At 40.6% G+C, this 20,079-nt stretch overlaps 1 protein-coding gene across 1 annotated transcript; it reads right to left on the bottom strand.

Annotated features, from left to right (window-relative positions):
• Window positions 1–535: 535 nt before the first annotated feature.
• On the bottom strand, window positions 536–7,789 carry LOC128509210 (BOLA class I histocompatibility antigen, alpha chain BL3-7-like). The gene is made up of 8 exons (XM_053480834.1): window positions 7,561–7,789; window positions 6,018–6,278; window positions 2,589–2,864; window positions 1,623–1,910; window positions 1,422–1,526; window positions 1,292–1,324; window positions 1,134–1,203; window positions 536–1,028 (listed from the first exon to the last, which is right to left on the bottom strand). Exons 1-7 carry the CDS (start codon window positions 7,628–7,630, stop codon window positions 1,169–1,171), a joined length of 1,068 nt encoding a protein of 355 aa, XP_053336809.1. The 5' UTR covers window positions 7,631–7,789; the 3' UTR covers window positions 536–1,028; window positions 1,134–1,168.
• Window positions 7,790–20,079: the final 12,290 nt, after the last annotated feature.

Below are 20,079 nucleotides of genomic sequence, written 5' to 3'. Positions count from 1 at the left end.
TCTGAGTGTACAGTATAAAATCACTTTTACATTAAAAATAAGTAAAATAATAAACCATGCTTCATTATAAAGAACAGCCCGAGGAGAGAAATCAATTTCTTTTTACTGACTTGAGATAAAATAACAGAGATATAAAATAAAACTCAAAGCACTGGGTGAAAAATCCACTTTATTCTTTATTCGGATTGTTACACTGACAGAACAGATGCATTGTGGGAGAGATTTGGGTGGTACAGATGTGAACAGGTGTTTAATGGATTGTTTTATCTTTAAACTGAGTTAAATAATAAATAATGTGATCAGTGCTATAATTAGTTCACTCCTGTTCTTTTACACTTTAGTCACTTTATCACTTCAACACCTCTCACATCTGAAGAACCCAGACACACACACATCAGATCTACACACACACACACACACACACACACACACACACACACAGATACTGAGGACAATCTCACTGTGTTAAAGCTCTGTAATGTGTGTGTGTGTAAATCACACCTGTCATGTTCTGACCTCATCATCTCTATTAAACTCTACAGGAAATCATCTGATATAATAAAGTGTGTGTGAGATTGTACAGAGTGTAAAGTAAATTAAATGTAAAGTTGAATTTGTCATAAACAGAAGGGTTTAAAACTGATAATTGTGTTTTGTGTATATTGTAAGTGATGAAGATCCCAGAGGAAGAATGGAGAGTGACATCACTATGACATCATCATCACTGATAATCTTTAGTCCTAAACCTGGTTTCCCCCTAAAGCAGATCCTACAGCACTGAGCTCAGAGAGAAGAGAACAGCAGAGTGTGAACACACACCAAAGTACAGACAGTAGAAACTCCAGAGAATTTACACACAGAACAAAAAATAAACCAACAATCACTAATAATCTCATTTTATAACAATAACAAAATATAATCAGAATCAAATCATACACCAAGATTACTCACTGGAATAGTGTGTGTGTGTGTGTGTGTGTGTGTGTGTGTGTGTGTGTGTGTTCCTCCTCCCTCGCTCTTCGTCCCTCCTAGAGAAATAGACAAAAACAGGATGAAGATGATTTTCTGCTGGATTTTCTCTCCACACACAGATGTTTATTCCATATTAGACTGTAAACTACATCATGTCTTACTCTCTCAGTTCAGCAGGAAGACACACAGTCAGACTTTAAGAGTTGTTGGAGGAAGAATCTCCTTCAGAGGCTGTAAAACATTCACATCGCGTTCAGAGTTAGAATTTAACCAAACTATATATTCAGTTTAAATATTACTGTAGAAACTGATTATTTACCTTGAGCAGAGTTTTGTGCAACAGGTTTGAAGCCTAAAACACAGAAGAAGGACCGAAATTTAGAATAAAAACTAAATTATACAGGTATATACACATTAAAACTTCCCATCTGCCTCCTTCCTCCTCTCACCAGAGTTCTTCTTCTTCCAGATCACAATTCCAGCAACAACGGCGACAGTGACGAGAGCGACGAGAGCCGCGACTACAGCGATGATGATAGCAATCGATCCTCCACCTGTTAAATCAGCACAGAGTCTTTATTATCTGCTGCAGCAAGAAATCAGCTTTCACTCTCTACAGCTCTAGTTTATTAGGAATGTGTTTCTCTGACCTTTCAGGATTCTGCGATCGCTCACTTTCAGCACTAAGTCCTTCTCCAAGCTGCTGTGCTGAACCACGCAGGTATATTTGTCCAGCTCCTCAGCTGTGATTTTCAGAATGCTTCTCTTCTGGAAGCTTCCATCCTGGTTGGGTAACGTCTCTCTGAGCTCCACGTCCTCATGCACGTCCTCTCCGTCCTTCTGCCAGCTGATCATCACTACTTTGGGGAAAAAACCTGTAGCATGACACACCACCTCTGGAGAAGACTCTTCCTGGAACACTAACGCTTTGGGACGAACTGCAGAGACACAGAGACATAAATATGAACATACTTTCATTTTTTTTGTTTTACATATCTTTGCTAACCCTTATGAGGAATGACAGTGAGTGAAGTGAAGCTTCTGTGGTAGAGTAGTGCTAAGTATATGTAAAATGATCCCACTTGAAAAGTTTCCTAACAGCAGCATTAAAACCTCCTGATCAATAGAGGCTGTCCCATCTCTGAACACTCAGGTACGGTTATAACACTTGTAAATTAAAGTGGGGCACATGAAAGGGTCCAGAATTGACTGTCATAGTGGTGGAAGGGACAGGAATGTCTTCTCAGGTAACACCTGTTTCACCTGTTATTTATTGCTGTAGAGAATATTTTCAATGTAGTTGTTTCCCCTGGTGAAATTCTGTTAAAATCTCTTTTAGACATAAGAATGGTTTCTGGAGAAGGAAAGTTTAAAGTAAAAGGATGTCACACACAGACAGAAAGTGTGTGTAAAGGTTTCTAAAGTCTACATCTTATTTAAAACCAAAGAGCAGCATCTCTAGGACATGGCACTTACATGGAAACGTCAGTATATACACACAGACTCCAGTGTCACATGGTTTTCCCCCCACAGTAAAATGAAATGTACCATGTGATTAACCAAGATAATATAACAAAAATAAAAAGTAATAGATGATAAGAGATCCCACACTTTACCTTTCCTCTCCAGAGTCTCTCTGCCATAAGACACATACTTCTTTAACCACTCAATACACTCTTTCTCTAGGTAGTTCTTCATGTAAGTCATAAATCCAGCATCAGACTCCCACTTGTGTTTAGTGATGAGAGCTTGAGGTTTGGCTGCAGTCCAGGTTTCAGTTTTCAGTTGATATATAATAAAATCCTCTCCATCAAAACCTAACTGTCTGTATCCTCTAGTGGTGCCGTCATCATCCAGCTCACAGCCGTACATGTACTGCCAAGTGTGAACTCCTGCACACACACACACACACACACACAAGTATGTACATTATTTCGTCCATGCAAAACATATGAGCAGAATGTAAAATATTTCTACACAAGCAAAGCACAGCAATGTTTTCATTTAGACAAAGCAGTTAGCATATTTACAGTGCTGAGAGGAGTGTGTGTGTGTGTTTGTGTGTTACTGAATCACAGCACACACACACACACACACACACACACACACAGACCAAGCGACTCACTTATTCCCTCCCCGATTTTATAACTTTACACTCTGAGTCTCCTCTAATCTTTTCTCTCTAGAAGGTAAATTAATGTCACTTCACTATTTTATTTTATTTCTCTGGTCAGAAAAGATTTAAACCTTTATGATAAAAGTTCAGTTCCACAGTAAATAGTTTATAATATATTTATATAAAGTGTTATTGTTGTTAATGTGAGACAGTTTGTGTTGAACTCGACTCTGGTGATTAATGGATTAATATTAAAGTGACTGTAGTGATTATAACTGACTGGAGGAAATAAATAAAGTGAGATTTTAACTAGAACTGAACCGGTGCTGTTAGCAACAAGCTAAATACATACAAAATGCTAATGTCTCAGATTAATGACATCATCACACCGCGTCCTGTTAGCGGAGACGCACGGATACAGGTGGGTTTAAATACACACAGATAAGTGTTTCCTTTTATGCGCCCAACCTCTGTGAGTGTGTGTGTGTGTGTGTGTGTGTGTGTGTGTGAAGCTACAGTAAGAGGAGATGAGGAATCAGACCCTCCTCTCTTCTCGTCTTACACAGTAAAACTTCCTCCTTTCTTATTTGAGTTTCACACACACACACCGGATCTGTTTCTCCTAACGATCCGAGGTTTAATCAAGGACTTGGACTTTCTGTTCGTCCTCTCATTAACAGTGTGTCTGGATGGACGGAGGCGTCTCCTCAGTAGACACTTTATCATACAGAAGCTTCATTTAAACAATGCTAACATTATCACATGCTAATCCTGTCTCTCGTCTTTTACAGGCTAGTTCGCTTCACTCACAATTAGCTACAGTGAAGGTCAAAGGTCATGCATCAGGTGACCCTGAAGAGGTTTTGTGTAACGCTCCAGCTGATGAAGTAGCCGAGTGGACCTCTAAAGACGCCCCACAGGTTTGTAGGGACACAGTATTCTCTTTAATGTCCCACGTCTCTGTTCCGAGTTTGTCCCCTGACATTGACATGGCCGTCTCACAAACCCGTCCTTCACCTGAAGATCTACATGTCTGGTCTTCTGTAAGTGTCTCCGGCACCGATATGATAATTCGTGAGACAGGATGTGTAGGTCTTCCAGCGTCTGTCCTCCCGTTATTAATTAGTGCGTCGTTTTCATGGTGTCTCACACGTCTCTAAACGGGGGACTGATCTGTAGGACTGAGGACAGATTCTGCACTCGCGATATCAGACAGTCTACACTAGTTTTATTAGATTCCTGTTTGATCTCTGCTCGTGTGGACACACAAGGACAACACGTTAAACACCACGCCTTGGCCACGCCCACTGCACCATTTCAGTGTCTACAGACTGATTTCACACACACACACACACACACACACACAGTTATAATAATTCTGGATGATGTAATAATTCCTATTGACGGTGATGAGGACACGCCCCCTGACGGTGATGAGGACACGCCCCTCGTCTCCACAGTCACACAAACACTGTGTAGATTTTTAAGCACTGATTGTAAATATCACGTCCCCTACCGTCCCCAAAGTCCTGATGTGGTATAAAGGACGAACAGGACGATCAGAGACAGATGGACCAAAGTCGTGATGGATTCGGGTCAGAACCGGGTCGACCTGTTACCATCTGTGTGAAATCAGAACCACGCCCAGTTCTACACCCAAACTCTCCCCCTTTGAGATTATAATGGGACGCGACCCACCGTCCTCGTCCCTGATCACCTCAGTCCTGTTAGTTTCATGTCTAACTGTGATCAGTGATTTAATCCTGATCGTCTCCTCTAGAACTTTTATCTCTTTTCTCTTCATCGTCCTTCTGATCATCATCTCTGCTGACTTTATTAATCACGACTCTCTTTATCTCCACATTAATATCTCTCACTGTGTTACTCACTGACATTCACACCTTCTGTTAGAGTTTAAGGGGCGACTGGAAGAGAATTATTAGATATAAAAGGTGTTAATTCTCTTCTCTTCCTCATAGATCTGATATTAATGTCTTAAATCTTCCACACTCATCCTCTTCATGTCTCCTCGTGTTTCTCTTATTACAGTGTTAACACTCACACACCTACACACACCTACACACACCTACACACACCTACACACACACACACTCACACACACTCACTCACACACACTCACACACACACACTCACACACACTCACACACACTCACACACACTCACACACACTCACACACAGTCACACACAGTCTCTCACACACTCACACACAGTCACTCACACACTCACACACTCACACACAGTCACTCACACACACACTCTCTCTCTCTAACTCTACCCAACACCTCCTGGTGTGTCTCTGGATGGACACCTGTCTCACGTCCACTCCTTTGTCCTTCAGGGTCTCACCAGGACATTTACAGAGGTTTATGTTCTCTGTAGTAACAGATGTCGATGGTACAGACGTTTGGGCAAAATTATAAACACTCCACCTTTAGCTGGTAATAAACACAGACCTTTCTGACCGACAACGTGTGTGTGTGTGTGTGTGTGTGTGTGTGTGTGTGTGTGTGTATATATATATATGTGTGTGTGTGTGTGTGTGTGTGTGTGTGTGTATATATATATATGTGTGTGTGTGAGTTTATTGCCTTATGAGAATGACATCATGTTCACCCACCAACCACAAGTAGATGAAAGATGTTATGGGGACAAAAATGCTTGTGACCTTTACAGAAATAGTGTGTGTGTGTGTGTTATAGTGTGTGTGTGTGTGTGTGTGTGTGTGTGTGTGTGTGTGTGTGTGAGACTGAGTCTCTCCTGGCGTCAGTAAACTTATAGAAGCAACAGTGGACAGACTAAGTGACTCGTTTATTCACTTCACAACTTTTAAACTTTACAGTGCATCAGTAGTGTGTGTTTGTGTGTGTGTGTGTGTGTGTGTGTGTGTGTGTGTGTGCGCGTGTTTACCTTTAGTGTGATTAAAACGCTGCATTGCTGTAGCCATATTGACTTTGAAGTTCTCCTGAGTACCCTGACTTTTCTGTGTCTCACCGCTCCAGTAATCGTCTCCCACATGCTTCTGTATCCACTCCGTCTTCGGTATGTCTCTCTTGATGTTACTGTCATAGTACTCAAACTCCTGTCCGTCCACCTGACCCACAGTGGTGAATTCTGGGAAATTTATTCCTGGTGTAACTCCAGTGTAGACGTACTGCAGAGTGTGTGTGACTGTAAGAGTGTAAACACACACATGAACAGGTTACACACATTAATCTGTCTGTTTCAACATTTCCTTAAGTTCATATCCTATAATAATAAGAAAAGATCACAACTTCTATTATCATTTATTTACTTATTTATCACAGTAAATGTTATTTATATAAAATATAAAATGAGTCGATGAGATATTAAAACTCCTTTACACATGACGTCATCACATTAAATGTAAATAAAGAGATTATAAGAGTAATAAAGACTGAGTGTCTCTCTGTAGTGTGTGTGTTCTGTACACTCTGCTCTCCCTCATCCTGACTGACTGACAGACCTGGACTCGGTTCTACACCAAACTACATCACATCTATACAAATATACACTATTTTACTATATAGATCTTTATTTTTATTATCTATTTTTTTTTTCATATTTCTATTTTATTCTACTATTTTATTCTCATTATCTTATTGCCTGTATATTATGTAAATGTAAAGGTTTTTAATTCTCTTACTTGGCACTAAAACTTTCTTTTGGATATTGAGGTGAACATCAGTGATATAAACATTTCACTTCATATCACACTGTGTATCTACAGTCTGCTCTCACTCTACACCGCCCTCTAGTGTTTAACATCACACATTACAGCAGCACTGAGGGGGAGTGAGGAGCACGAGCTGCAGTCAATAATAAACACTTAGACTTTACTAAACACTTACAGGATAAAACACCACACACACATGACGGAGAGAGAGAGAGGTGGGGGGGGGGGGAGAATATTAATATGAGATGATCGGTTTGTTAGCGTTTCGCAAATTAATATATAAATGAGGAGTGACGTCACATTAGAATAAATTACTCTCACAACTTTACCACAATAATAATAATAATAATAATAATAATAATAATAATAAAGTGCATATTAACTTTATGTTTTACACAGTAATATATTATTAGTTAATGTTATTAATTAATGAATTTATTTATGAGGTATTTGTACCTGTGTCAGATCTTCACTATATCACACCATGAGTGTAAAACATTAACATTATAGAGTAAATAAATATAATATAGAGAGTAAACATTAACATTATAGAGTAAATAAATATAATAAAGAGAGTAAACATTAACATTATAGAGTAAATAAATATAATAAAGAGAGTAAACATTAACATCATAGAGTAAATAAATATAATAAAGAGAGTAAACATTAACATCATAGAGTAAATAAATATAATAAAGAGAGTAAACATTAACATTATAGAGTAAATAAATATAATAAATAATAAACATTACAGACCTGCTGATGAAAAATGAAGAGAAAATGTGATGAAAATCAGAGCTTTCATAACTGCACCGCCGAGCTCCATCTCTCAGTATAAACTCTGATCCAGTGAGAGAGAAAATTAATAATAATAATCTGTAAAAAGTTCTCTAATCCTTGTCTTTGAAGTTCAGATTGTTAATGAGAAAAAGATCCGCGTTTACAAAACTGTCCTGATCCGGAGTTTAGAGGGAATAATGTGCTCCAAACAGGGGCGGGGCTTTTATCTTCTCTCTTTAACCAATCAGAACTCAGCGCTCTGACCAATCAGAACTCAGGATTTAGGCGCGTCATCAGTCTCTGAGAAGAACTCAGCAGTGCAGGATTATACTGAAAGTAAAAGCAGGAGATGATGGAAGAGGAAAGAGTTTATCATCATCACTCTATATATTATCTTTATATAAGGAGACTTTAAAATTACATATTATTATTATTATTATTATTATTATAAAAGAAAATGAGTTTACATTTATCTTTTTTACCTTATATCTACTTCAAGAAAATAATAAAAACATAGTAATGTCACTTTTATACTGTTATACTCATTTAAAGATTTAGTGTTGTGACACTACAGTACAGTATGTAGTATATAATCACATTAATATAGCTTGAGCTATAAAATAGCTGTTCTGTGTGTGTGTGTGTGTGTGTGTGTGTGTGTGTGTAATTCAGAATGTAAACACAGTGAACAGTAAATATAATCATATGCTCTAAATTGCCTCATTTTTCATTTCATTATTAAAAACCTTTGTTAAATTATGAACATGTGCTTGTTATTTGAGTGTGTGCAGGTGTAGAAGGTGTAGAAGGTGTAGAAGGTGAGTTGAGGTGTTAATATGGAGAGGGATGGTGGTTGGCTTCAGTGTTTTACAGGTAAAGGACAGGACGAGCTGTACAAACGTATCATCACAGCTAAATTACAGTGACCATGTGTTTGTTAGATCCAATCCCAACTAGATTATTAAGAGAAGTGATACATACAGCTGGAGAGCCGCTTCTAAACATTATTAATCCCTCACTATATCTAGGTCACGTCCCTAAATCTCTCACGCTGGTAGTTATTAAGCCTCTTCTTAAAAACCTAACCTAGACCGTAAATTAAATATTAAATTATAGACTGATTTCTAACCTTTCGTTTATATAAAAAATCTGTCAGCTCAAATATGCACATTCTTACAGGAAAACTACATCTTCAAAGAGGTTCAGTCAGGTTTCAGGCCCCATCATAGTACAGAAACTGCACTAGTTAAAATCACGAATGACTTCTTTTTATCTTCGGACCAAGGCTGCATCTCGATACTAGTCTTAATTGATCTTAGGGCTGCATTCGATACTATAGATCATAATGTTCTTATAGATCGCTTACAAAATCACATAGGTATTCAGGGTCAGGCATTAAAATGGTTTAGATCATACCTGTCTGATCGATACCATTTTGTAGATCTGAATGGAGAACTGTCCGGTGTAATGCCAGTGAAATATGGGGTCCCACAAGGGTCAGTTTTAGGACCTCTGCTGTTCTTAATATACATGCTTCCCTTGGGTTACATCATTAGAAGACATGGGATTAGTTTCCACTGCTATGCTGATGATACCCAGTTATACATTCAATCAAAACCAGATGAAATATAATTTGTCCAGACTGACTGAGTGTGTCCAGGATATAAAAGATTATATCCTGGACACACTCAGTCAAGGCACCTGGAGATTGTGCCAGCTCCAGTAGACAGAAGCCGAACTGAAAAGGCATGCAGAGAAGGACCACCTCCGGCTGGATTCTCTATTATGAATCCATGGTTGGTTTGAAGCTGCTCCCAAGCTCCTAGTGATCCAGACCCTCACTGCTCTCTATATCTGCACCTGTTTGACTTATCCTGGTGCTATGCTGGTGTGGAACTGAACTGGACTCCATGTTAACTTAGACATCTTCTGTTATAATGAACTTTCAGCTCTCCAACACACAGAATGACTGCAGATCAAACCCTGCTATCTGTTATGACCCAAATGAGGATGGGTTCCCTGTTGAGTCTCTCAAAGTTTCTTCCTATTGCCTTCTCATGGAGTTTTTTCGTGTCACTGTCACCATTGTATTTGGCTTGCTCATCAGGGACAATCAGATCACTATGCTCTATACACATTTTTTATTTTACCTACAAAATTTCCATAAGCTTCTTTTAATTTTGTGAAGCTGCTTTGAGACAATGACTACATGTCCAGTGACTTAATATCACATATAGGCATAGGGTTAAGGGGCCTTGACCTTGCCCAAGGGCCTAATATTGGAAACCTGGCAGAGGCTGGGCTCGAACCCACAACCCTCCGATCAGCAACCAAGAGCCACAATCACCTGAGCCAGCACTGCCCCAAACCTCATTTTAAAATGTAAATAATAAAACAAAAATCATTCTGAATTGGTCACAGACTTTCCTTAAAACTGTGTGTATCTGGAATGAAACATAAACCATAAACACAAAGATACAACAAACCTCCCCAAATGTCTAATAATATTCATAACTTCATAACTCAGAATGTCATCAGAGAGCTTTAGTTAACTATTATTTCACTATTATTACATGTTAATGACAGGTAAATACTCGTGCACTATCACACTCACACAGGGTATGTTTGTGTGTCTCTCGTCTAGCCGTGTCCTGTCTCTGCCTGTAACAGTACAGAATCACACACACTGCGTCATCAGTTACTAGGACAAATGTACATGAGCAGGTTAGTTACTGAACTGAAAGTGTTTTAGTGACGGGAAAAACCCGGGTTATTACAGCTACATGCTGTTTATATAACATTATATTTTATAATATTAATATTGGATTTATTTATTATAAAACACAAGGACACCTTATATAACATTTATACAGCTTCAAACATTACAAATGATTCAGGAAACAGTTATTTAAGTTCTTCTCCTGCTGGGGATTCGACCTGAGCAGCTGCTCTCAGAGACACAGTGACTGTTGGAGCTGTTTTAGTTTTACTGCTGAATAAAATAAAAGAAACTGATGTAATGAAGTGGTGAAGCTTCAGGGATCAGATGAGGACATGAGGAGGATTCTGCTGAATAGAGACGCTTCAGACTGACTCCTGTATGTGTTTCGTACACACACACACACACACACACACACCTCACATCCAATAGTCCCAGAATAGACCCCAGAACCACCACTTTGTCCAGTATAAAGTATTTACTGCAGGTTGTAAAATAAATTAATGTTTATCAGTTTTATAATTTACAACGTTCAGTACACAGGTTATAAACTCTCTGCAATGGAAAGTCCTGCCAAACCCGTGTGTGTGTGTGTGTGTGTGCGTGTGTGTGTGTGTGTGTGTGTGTGTGTGTGTGTAGTTGTATGGGAAGTCCCGTGCATACAGAAATGCTTTTATGATTGATACGATATTGAGCTGCAATTTTCTTCACTACATCGCCAACACACACGTCAACTTATAGAACATTTACACAGCTTTAAACATCACAACAATGTTAAACATTTAAAACAATGTAGAATGTTTATGTTATATTAATGAGTAATAATTTTTGAATTATTTTAATTAAATGTTTTTTTACACATTTTTCTTTTATCAGAACAATCTTTGACAAATGTAATGCACAGTATTTATTTTTTAAATATGTAAAAAGAATAAAAGTTTATTTCACATAATCCCAACCAGGTGTTTATGTTTAACACCTATACGACTGTTAAGACACTGAGATAATCTTAATACATATCTATTATGGATTTACACTATTGTGTGATCCTTCTGTTTTTATAGTCACAGTGCTTTATGGTTATAATTACAGACTGTTATGGTGCAAAAACAAATCATGATTAAAAAAGAATAAAATACACATTTTCTATGTAATAACAAACTTAGTTATTACAGTGGTGTAAGTGGTGTGTGTTATCAGCCTGTTAACAGGTACATGACCAGTGACATCACTCAGTGCCAGGCAGAACCACCGAGTGGAGGATGAGTTACACTATAAAGAAGAGTGACAGGACAGAGAGGGCTGGGGCTTTGTTCTAAATCAGACATTAGATAAAAGCTACAAAGTAATTTAACAATCATAATAAGAAAGAATTGTTCTGGAAAAGAGAACATTTTAATAATCATCTCTATTCTTCATCTTATCATAAGACTTTGGGCTAGTGGGTTTTTTTTTATTTAAAAAAAACTTGAATAATGGAAATGACACTTATATGCTAGCAAGTTACACACTTACATGTATTTATATGTAATGAGATTTTAGAAAACATGACTATCAGGGCCCGGTTTCTCGATAATGCACACTCTTAGTGCGCTAAGAAGACTCTTAATTAATATATATTTTACGTAAGTTGATTACTTTTCTAAGTGTATTTCTCAAACTGTCCCTTAGGAGTCTTCTTAAGTCGCTGCCTCTTACGTCCAACGTTACAAGTCGCTGTCTACAGTGAAGGTACTGAATTAGCCGACATTGGTTGATCAGGAATCGATTTTTCACTCCTTTTGCATGACAGTGTTAAGACGACACTTTCTATGCGAATTAAATAAAAATTCTTTAAATAAAGTTTATTTCGACATGGGTTAACTTATCAATAGCATGAAATATTAGACAAATATATAAATTAAATCACCAAACTGTCGCTAATATTTTTATGTAACCTGTAGTGACGGTGAAACAAACCGCGTATACAGTCATAGTTGATAAACAAACAGCTTCAGTCTTCTATGCTTTTTCTTTAGTTAACTTTTGACAGAGATATTCTAATGTGTAGGCCTATACGACTTTAGGAGAAGCATGTCAGTGGTTGGGGTTGTATAGCACACTTATGTACACTGCTGATTTATAAAGACTGCTGCTCAGTGGCGGCGACCAACCTTACGAACGTGTGACTTACCTAAGAGATGCTTAGTGTACGAACGTTTCGGGAATTACGCCATAACGTTAAGAGAGAGGTTAAGGAAACCGGGCCCAGATTTAAACTCAGAATGTCTTCATGTTACATATTTACCATATTTTAATTTAATTAAATTGATCATTGTCACAGATTTACAAAATCAAAAAATATGAAATAAGTTTTAAAAAATGTAAGGAAAAAAATATAAACTATAACTATCAGATTGTCCCCAGTAATCGATGGTGGGAGGGAAAAACTCCCTGAGAGGTCAATATTTAATTAGATTAGATTATATTATATTAGATTTAACTTTGTTGTCACTGCACATGTGGGTAAATGAAGAAACTTTGAGAGGAACCAGACTCAACAGGAGACCCCATCCTCATTTGGGTGATAACGGATAGTGAGAAGGTGTAGAAGGCATAAACCAGTTTTTGCTTTGTGCTGTAAGACTGATCATGCAATATAACAGGAAAGGTGTTTAAGTTAATATGAAGTCTACTGTCACTGTTGGAGGCTCAGGTAGAAACCTCAGGTACAGTATTCCCACTGGATGAGAAGTGTAATGAGATTATTACACAAACTGTGGGTTTATTTCCTGTTTCAGCTTTGTGTGGTCTGGGTTCTTTATCACTGCAGCCAGAGACATCAAACATTTTTATTATTAACTATAAAAAAGGTCTTACAACATCAAGACATACAACATCGTACATCATTATAGACTCATTAGTGACCTTTAGAGAATTTTAAAGTTATTATTTTTAAGTTAAGTTACTATTCTGTATAGCACAGTAAAAGCATACAGCTTATAATCCAGACTGATGCTGGTGATTAAACTTAGAATCAATCTGAAGTAAGTTGGAGATCCAATGGCATTTCACTGAGAAACTCTAATGTCACACCCTGTAAACGTACTCAACTCAAAATGTTTATACACTTCAGTGTTTCTCATAATTTGAAAGGAAAGTGAAACAATGCTGGTGTGATAGCGAGAAAACAAATCATACACTGTAAAGAGTTCTTTTAAATCCACAACATGTTTAATTAATGCCAACTGGATCTTCAGGTAAACAATTAATATAATCTATAGTGAGAGTGTAATTCTGTATTTACACATTATATACATTTATAACACATACAGTGCTGTGCAAAAGTCTTAGGCACATGTCAGTGACTGCTGTAGAGCCAGGACGTCTTTAAAAAGGTTTGTTCATTAAAAAAATACTATTAAAAAGCAGTAAACAGTAATTAATGAAACAAGTCAATAATTGGTGTGATGACCCTTTGCTTTAAATAAAGTCTCAGGTAGAATTAGTGCAGTTTTATAAGAACTGCTGAGTTTCCCTGAACATCCTGCAGAACCAGACACAGTCCTTCTGAGGGTCGTACTTTTCTTTTTTCATGAAGCAAAACCTGGAAGCTGGATTACTAATGTTTGGAACAGTGAAGTCATGAAATAATCAGGTGTAACAAAGTTGTATTAAAAAACAACAGGTAGCCAAAACTTTTGCACAGAAGTTATCAAACATATACTGTACATACAACAATGTGTGTTGAGTTCAGAGGGCGTGTCCACATGGCGGTCTCTCTCTCTCTCTCTCTCTCTCTGTTCCTATAGCAGTACACAATACCAAACTGCATCATGGGTAATCACCCACTGCATCACCAGGAAATATGAAAACTGATAAACTCCTAATGTGAAAGAATGTTAGTGATGAATGAAGGGACGTTTGTTTCTGCATCACGGAGCCGAGATCATTCACCATCTGAGATCTGTGTGTGTTCCTCAGATGAAGAACAGACAGTGATGGAGAACTGAGGACCCCGGGACATTTATATATAGAGACAGGACAGGTTTTATCATTGCGATTTAGTCACATGACACAATGTAAGGGCTGAATAAAGTGTGAATAAAGTGAGACAGTGTTTATACATACAGTAGAGCTTCATATTAAATACTGAAATAAGTGTTTAATGTCTCAGGTGTCTGCGAGGAGCTCAGTGTAGGATTTCATCTTCAGTTCAGTGTTTAATAATGAAGTAACTGAAACATGCTGAGTGATGATGTAGGAAATTTATAATAATAAAAGGTGATACATTCTTTATTTCGATTGTAAATATGTGGTTCATCAGGAGAGACCGGTACTGCAGGATGTCAGTGTTGGAGATGTTGTTTGTGTCAGTAATGAGAAAGTGAAAGGAACTGATGAAGCAGAGGGAGGACATGCTAACAGAGACGTTACCGTAGCACTGCGTAGCCATGATAAAGTCACCAGGAAGCGTTCATATTTCAGTCTCTAACTCTATACACCACGAGCAGTGAAGCTAACAGACATGCTATTGTGTGATGGTCTTTATTAATGATGTGTAGGAAAATGTACAGTTAACTGCTTGAAAGAAATCCAAAGTCAACACAAAGAGTTTTAAAGTATGAACTCGTTCTTTGAGTCATTTATTATAAATCAGAGCTAATAAAAAATATTCTCAACATTTGAACACAACAAGACTTCATCATAACCTGCCGCTATAGAGGAGGATAATATTCTGTTAAAATGCACTTCATTGTGTTTAAAATAAACTACATGATACAGGAGGGACATGTGGACATTCAATTAAAGACACACAGTGTAATGAACAGATTCAGCTCTCAGTAAAACACCATGTGTTCTATACTATACTATAGTGTTCTATACACACTACACTACATACAAAACATTCATATAAATAACAAGGGCTGTGTACATCTCTCTGTGTATTTATTAATTATACAGCTTTAGTAAAGTGTGTGTGTGTGTGTGTGTGTGTGTGTGTGTGTGTGTGTGTGTGTGTGCGTGCGTGTGTGCTGCAGATACTGAAACAGAATCAGTCACACTATTACAGCATTTACAGTAAATCTGAAAAGATCAGCGTAACGTAAAGATCTGTAATATTTTTTCACACTTAATGGTCAGTGTTTATATTAAACATGCAACAAACACAAGTCTGTGATACTTTTCAGAGAAATCACCTGCTCAGGTCAGAGGGTGTGTCCACATGGCCTGGCGTTATAGGCGTGTCCTCTGTCTGTCCTGTGGCAGCACGGAGTCAGAGACAAACATCAGCCGCGTCATCAGTTACTAAGCAGATACGACAAGAGCAGGTTTGGGAGAGGCAGAGTGAGAAAAGGAGGGAGAGAGAGAGAGAGAGTGTGTGTGTGTGTGTGTGTGAGAGAGAGAGAGACAGAGAGAGAGAGAGAAGGTGTGTGTGTGTGTGTGTGTGTGAGAGAGAGAGAGAGAGACAGAGAGAGAGAGAGAGAGAAAGAAGGCATAAATCTTCACTGATCACGTAATTCTTTGATCTTTCAGTGTTGCTGCTGTTTCAGTTCAGTTTAAAAGTGTGTCAGCGTCCCAGAACTGTATCACTGTAACACTACACACACCACTACACACACCACTACACACACCACTACACACACCTCATACACCACTACACACACCTCACACACAACTACACACACCTCACACACCTCACACACCACTACACACACCTCATACACCACTACACACACCTCACACACAACTACACACACCTCACACACCACTACACACACCTCACACACAACTACACACACCTCACACACCACTACACACACCTCACACACCTCATACACCACTACACACACCTCACACACCTCACACACCACTACACACACCTCACACACCACTACACACACCTCATACACCACTACACACACCTCACACACCTCACACACCACTACACACACCTCACACAACACTACACACACCTCATACACCACTACACACACCTCACACACCACTACACACACCTCACACATCACTACACACACCTCATACACCACTACACACACCTCATACACCACTACACACACCTCACACACCACTACACACACCTCACACACCACTACACACACCTCACACACCTCACACACCACTACACACACCTCATACACCACTACACACACCTTACACACCACTACAAATACATACATACATACACACTACACACACCTCATAAACCACTACACACACCTCACACACCACTACACACACCGCACACACCACTACACACACCTCATACACCACTACACACACCTCATACACCACTACACACACCTCACACACCACTACACACACCTCACACACCTCATACACTACTACACACACCTCACACACAACTACACACACCTCACACACCACTACACACACCTCACACACCACTACACACACCTCACACACCTCACACACCACTACACACACCTCACACACCACTACACACACCTCACACACCTCACACACCACTACACACACCTCACGCACCACTACACACACCTCACCCACCACTACACACACCTCACGCACCTCACACACCACTACACACACCTCACACACCACTACACACACCTCACACACCACTACACACACCTCACACACCACTACACACACCTCACACACCACTACACACACCTCACGCACCTCACACACCACTACACACACCTCACACACCACTACACACACCTCACACACCACTACACACACCTCACGCACCACTACACACACCTCACACACCTCACGCACCTCACACACCACTACACACACCTCACACACCACTACACACACCTCACACACCACTACACACACCTCACACACCACTACACACACCTCACACACCTCACACACCACTACACACACCTCACACACCACTACACACACCTCACGCACCACTACACACACCTCACACACCACTACACACACCTCATACACCACTACACACACCTCACACATCACTACACATACATACATACACACTACACACACCTCACACACCTCATACACCACTACACACACCTCACACACCTCACACACCACTACACACACCTCACACACCACTACACACACCTCACACACCACTACACACACCTCACACACCACTACACACACCTCACACACCACTACAAACACCTCACACACCACTACACATACCACTGCACACACCTCACACACCACTACACACACCTCACACACCATTACACACACCTCATACACCACTACACACACCTCACACACCTCACACACCACTACACACGGCGTATACACCACTACACACACCTCACAAACCACTACACACACCTCACACGCCACTACACACCTCACACACAACCACACACACCTCACACACCACTACACACACCTCACACACCACTACACACACCTCACACACCACTACACACACCTCACACACCTCATACACCACTACACACACCTCACACACCTCACACACCACTACACACACCTCACACACCACTACACACACCTCATACACCACTACACACACCTCATACACCACTACACACACCTCACACATCACTACACATACATACATACATACACACTACACACACCTCACACACCACTACACACACCTCACACACCACTACACACACCTCACACACCTCATACACCACTACACACACCTCATACACCACTACACACACCTCACACACCACTACACACACCTCACACACCACTACACACACCTCACACACTTCATACACCACTACACACACCTCACACACCTCACACACCACTACACACACCTCACACACCACATACACCACTACACACACCACACACACCACTACACACACCTCATACACCACTACACACACCTCATACACCACTACACACACCTCACACATCACTACACATACATACATACACACTACACACACCTCACACACCTCATACACCACTACACTCACCTCACACACCACTACACACACCTCACACAGAACTACACACACCTCACACACCTCACACACCACTACACACACCTCATACACCACTACACACACCTCATACACCACTACACACACCTCACACATCACTACACATACATACATACACACTACACACACCTCACACACCTCATACACCACTACACACACCTCACACACCACTACACACACCTCACACACCACTACACACACCTCACACACCACTACACACACCTCATACACCACTACACACACCTTACACACCACTACACATACATACATACATACACACTACACACACCTCATAAACCACTATACACACCTCACACACCACTACACACACCGCACACACCACTACACACACCTCATACACCACTACACACACCTCATACACCACTACACACACCTCACACACCACTACACACACCTCACACACCTCATACACTACTACACACACCTCACACACAACTACACACACCTCACACACCACTACACACACCTCACACACCACTACACACACCTCACACACCACTACACACACCTCACACACCTCACACACCACTACACACACCTCACACACCACTACACACACCTCACACACCTCACACACCACTACACACACCTCACGCACCACTACACACACCTCACCCACCACTACACACACCTCACGCACCTCACACACCACTACACACACCTCACACACCACTACACACACCTCACACACCACTACACACACCTCACACACCACTACACACACCTCACACACCACTACACACACCTCACGCACCTCACACACCACTACACACACCTCACACACCACTACACACACCTCACACACCACTACACACACCTCACGCACCACTACACACACCTCACACACCTCACGCACCTCACACACCACTACACACACCTCACACACCACTACACACACCTCACACACCACTACACACACCTCACACACCACTACACACACCTCACACACCACTACACACACCTCACACACCACTACACACACCTCACACACCTCACACACCACTACACACACCTCACGCACCACTACACACACCTCACGCACCACTACACACACCTCACGCACCACTACACACACCTCACACACCACTACACACACCTCACACACCACTACACACACCTCACACACCACTACACACACCTCATACACCACTACACACACCTCACACATCACTACACATACATACATACACACTACACACACCTCACACACCTCATACACCACTACACACACCTCACACACCTCACACACCACTACACACACCTCACACACCACTACACACACCTCACACACCACTACACACACCTCACACACCACTACACACACCTCACACACCACTACAAACACCTCACACACCACTACACATACCACTGCACACACCTCACACACCACTACACACACCTCACACACCATTACACACACCTCATACACCACTACACACACCTCACACACCTCACACACCACTACACACGGCGTATACACCACTACACACACCTCACAAACCACTACACACACCTCACACGCCACTACACACCTCACACACAACCACACACACCTCACACACCACTACACACACCTCACACACCACTACACACACCTCACACACCACTACACACACCTCACACACCTCATACACCACTACACACACCTCACACACCTCACACACCACTACACACACCTCACACACCTCACACACCACTACACACACCTCACACATCACTACACACACCTCATACACCACTACACACACCTCATACACCACTACACACACCTCACAC

Source organism: Clarias gariepinus, chromosome 21 (genome assembly GCF_024256425.1).
Source record: "Clarias gariepinus isolate MV-2021 ecotype Netherlands chromosome 21, CGAR_prim_01v2, whole genome shotgun sequence".
In the NCBI taxonomy this organism is placed as follows: domain Eukaryota; kingdom Metazoa; phylum Chordata; class Actinopteri; order Siluriformes; family Clariidae; genus Clarias; species Clarias gariepinus.
This window is presented reverse-complemented; position numbering and strand designations above follow the sequence as displayed.

Excerpts from the sequence above, each read along its gene's own strand:
- LOC128509210 (XM_053480834.1), bottom strand. The coding sequence starts at position 7,630 with ATGGAGCTCGGCGGTGCAGTTATGAAAGCTCTGATTTTCATCACATTT. Across the intron at positions 1,325-1,421 it reads CTGGAAGAAGAAGAACTCTG|GCTTCAAACCTGTTGCACAA; the intron begins GTGAGAGGAGGA and ends TCTGTGTTTTAG. Across the intron at positions 1,204-1,291 it reads TGCACAAAACTCTGCTCAAG|CCTCTGAAGGAGATTCTTCC; the intron begins GTAAATAATCAG and ends AATGTTTTACAG.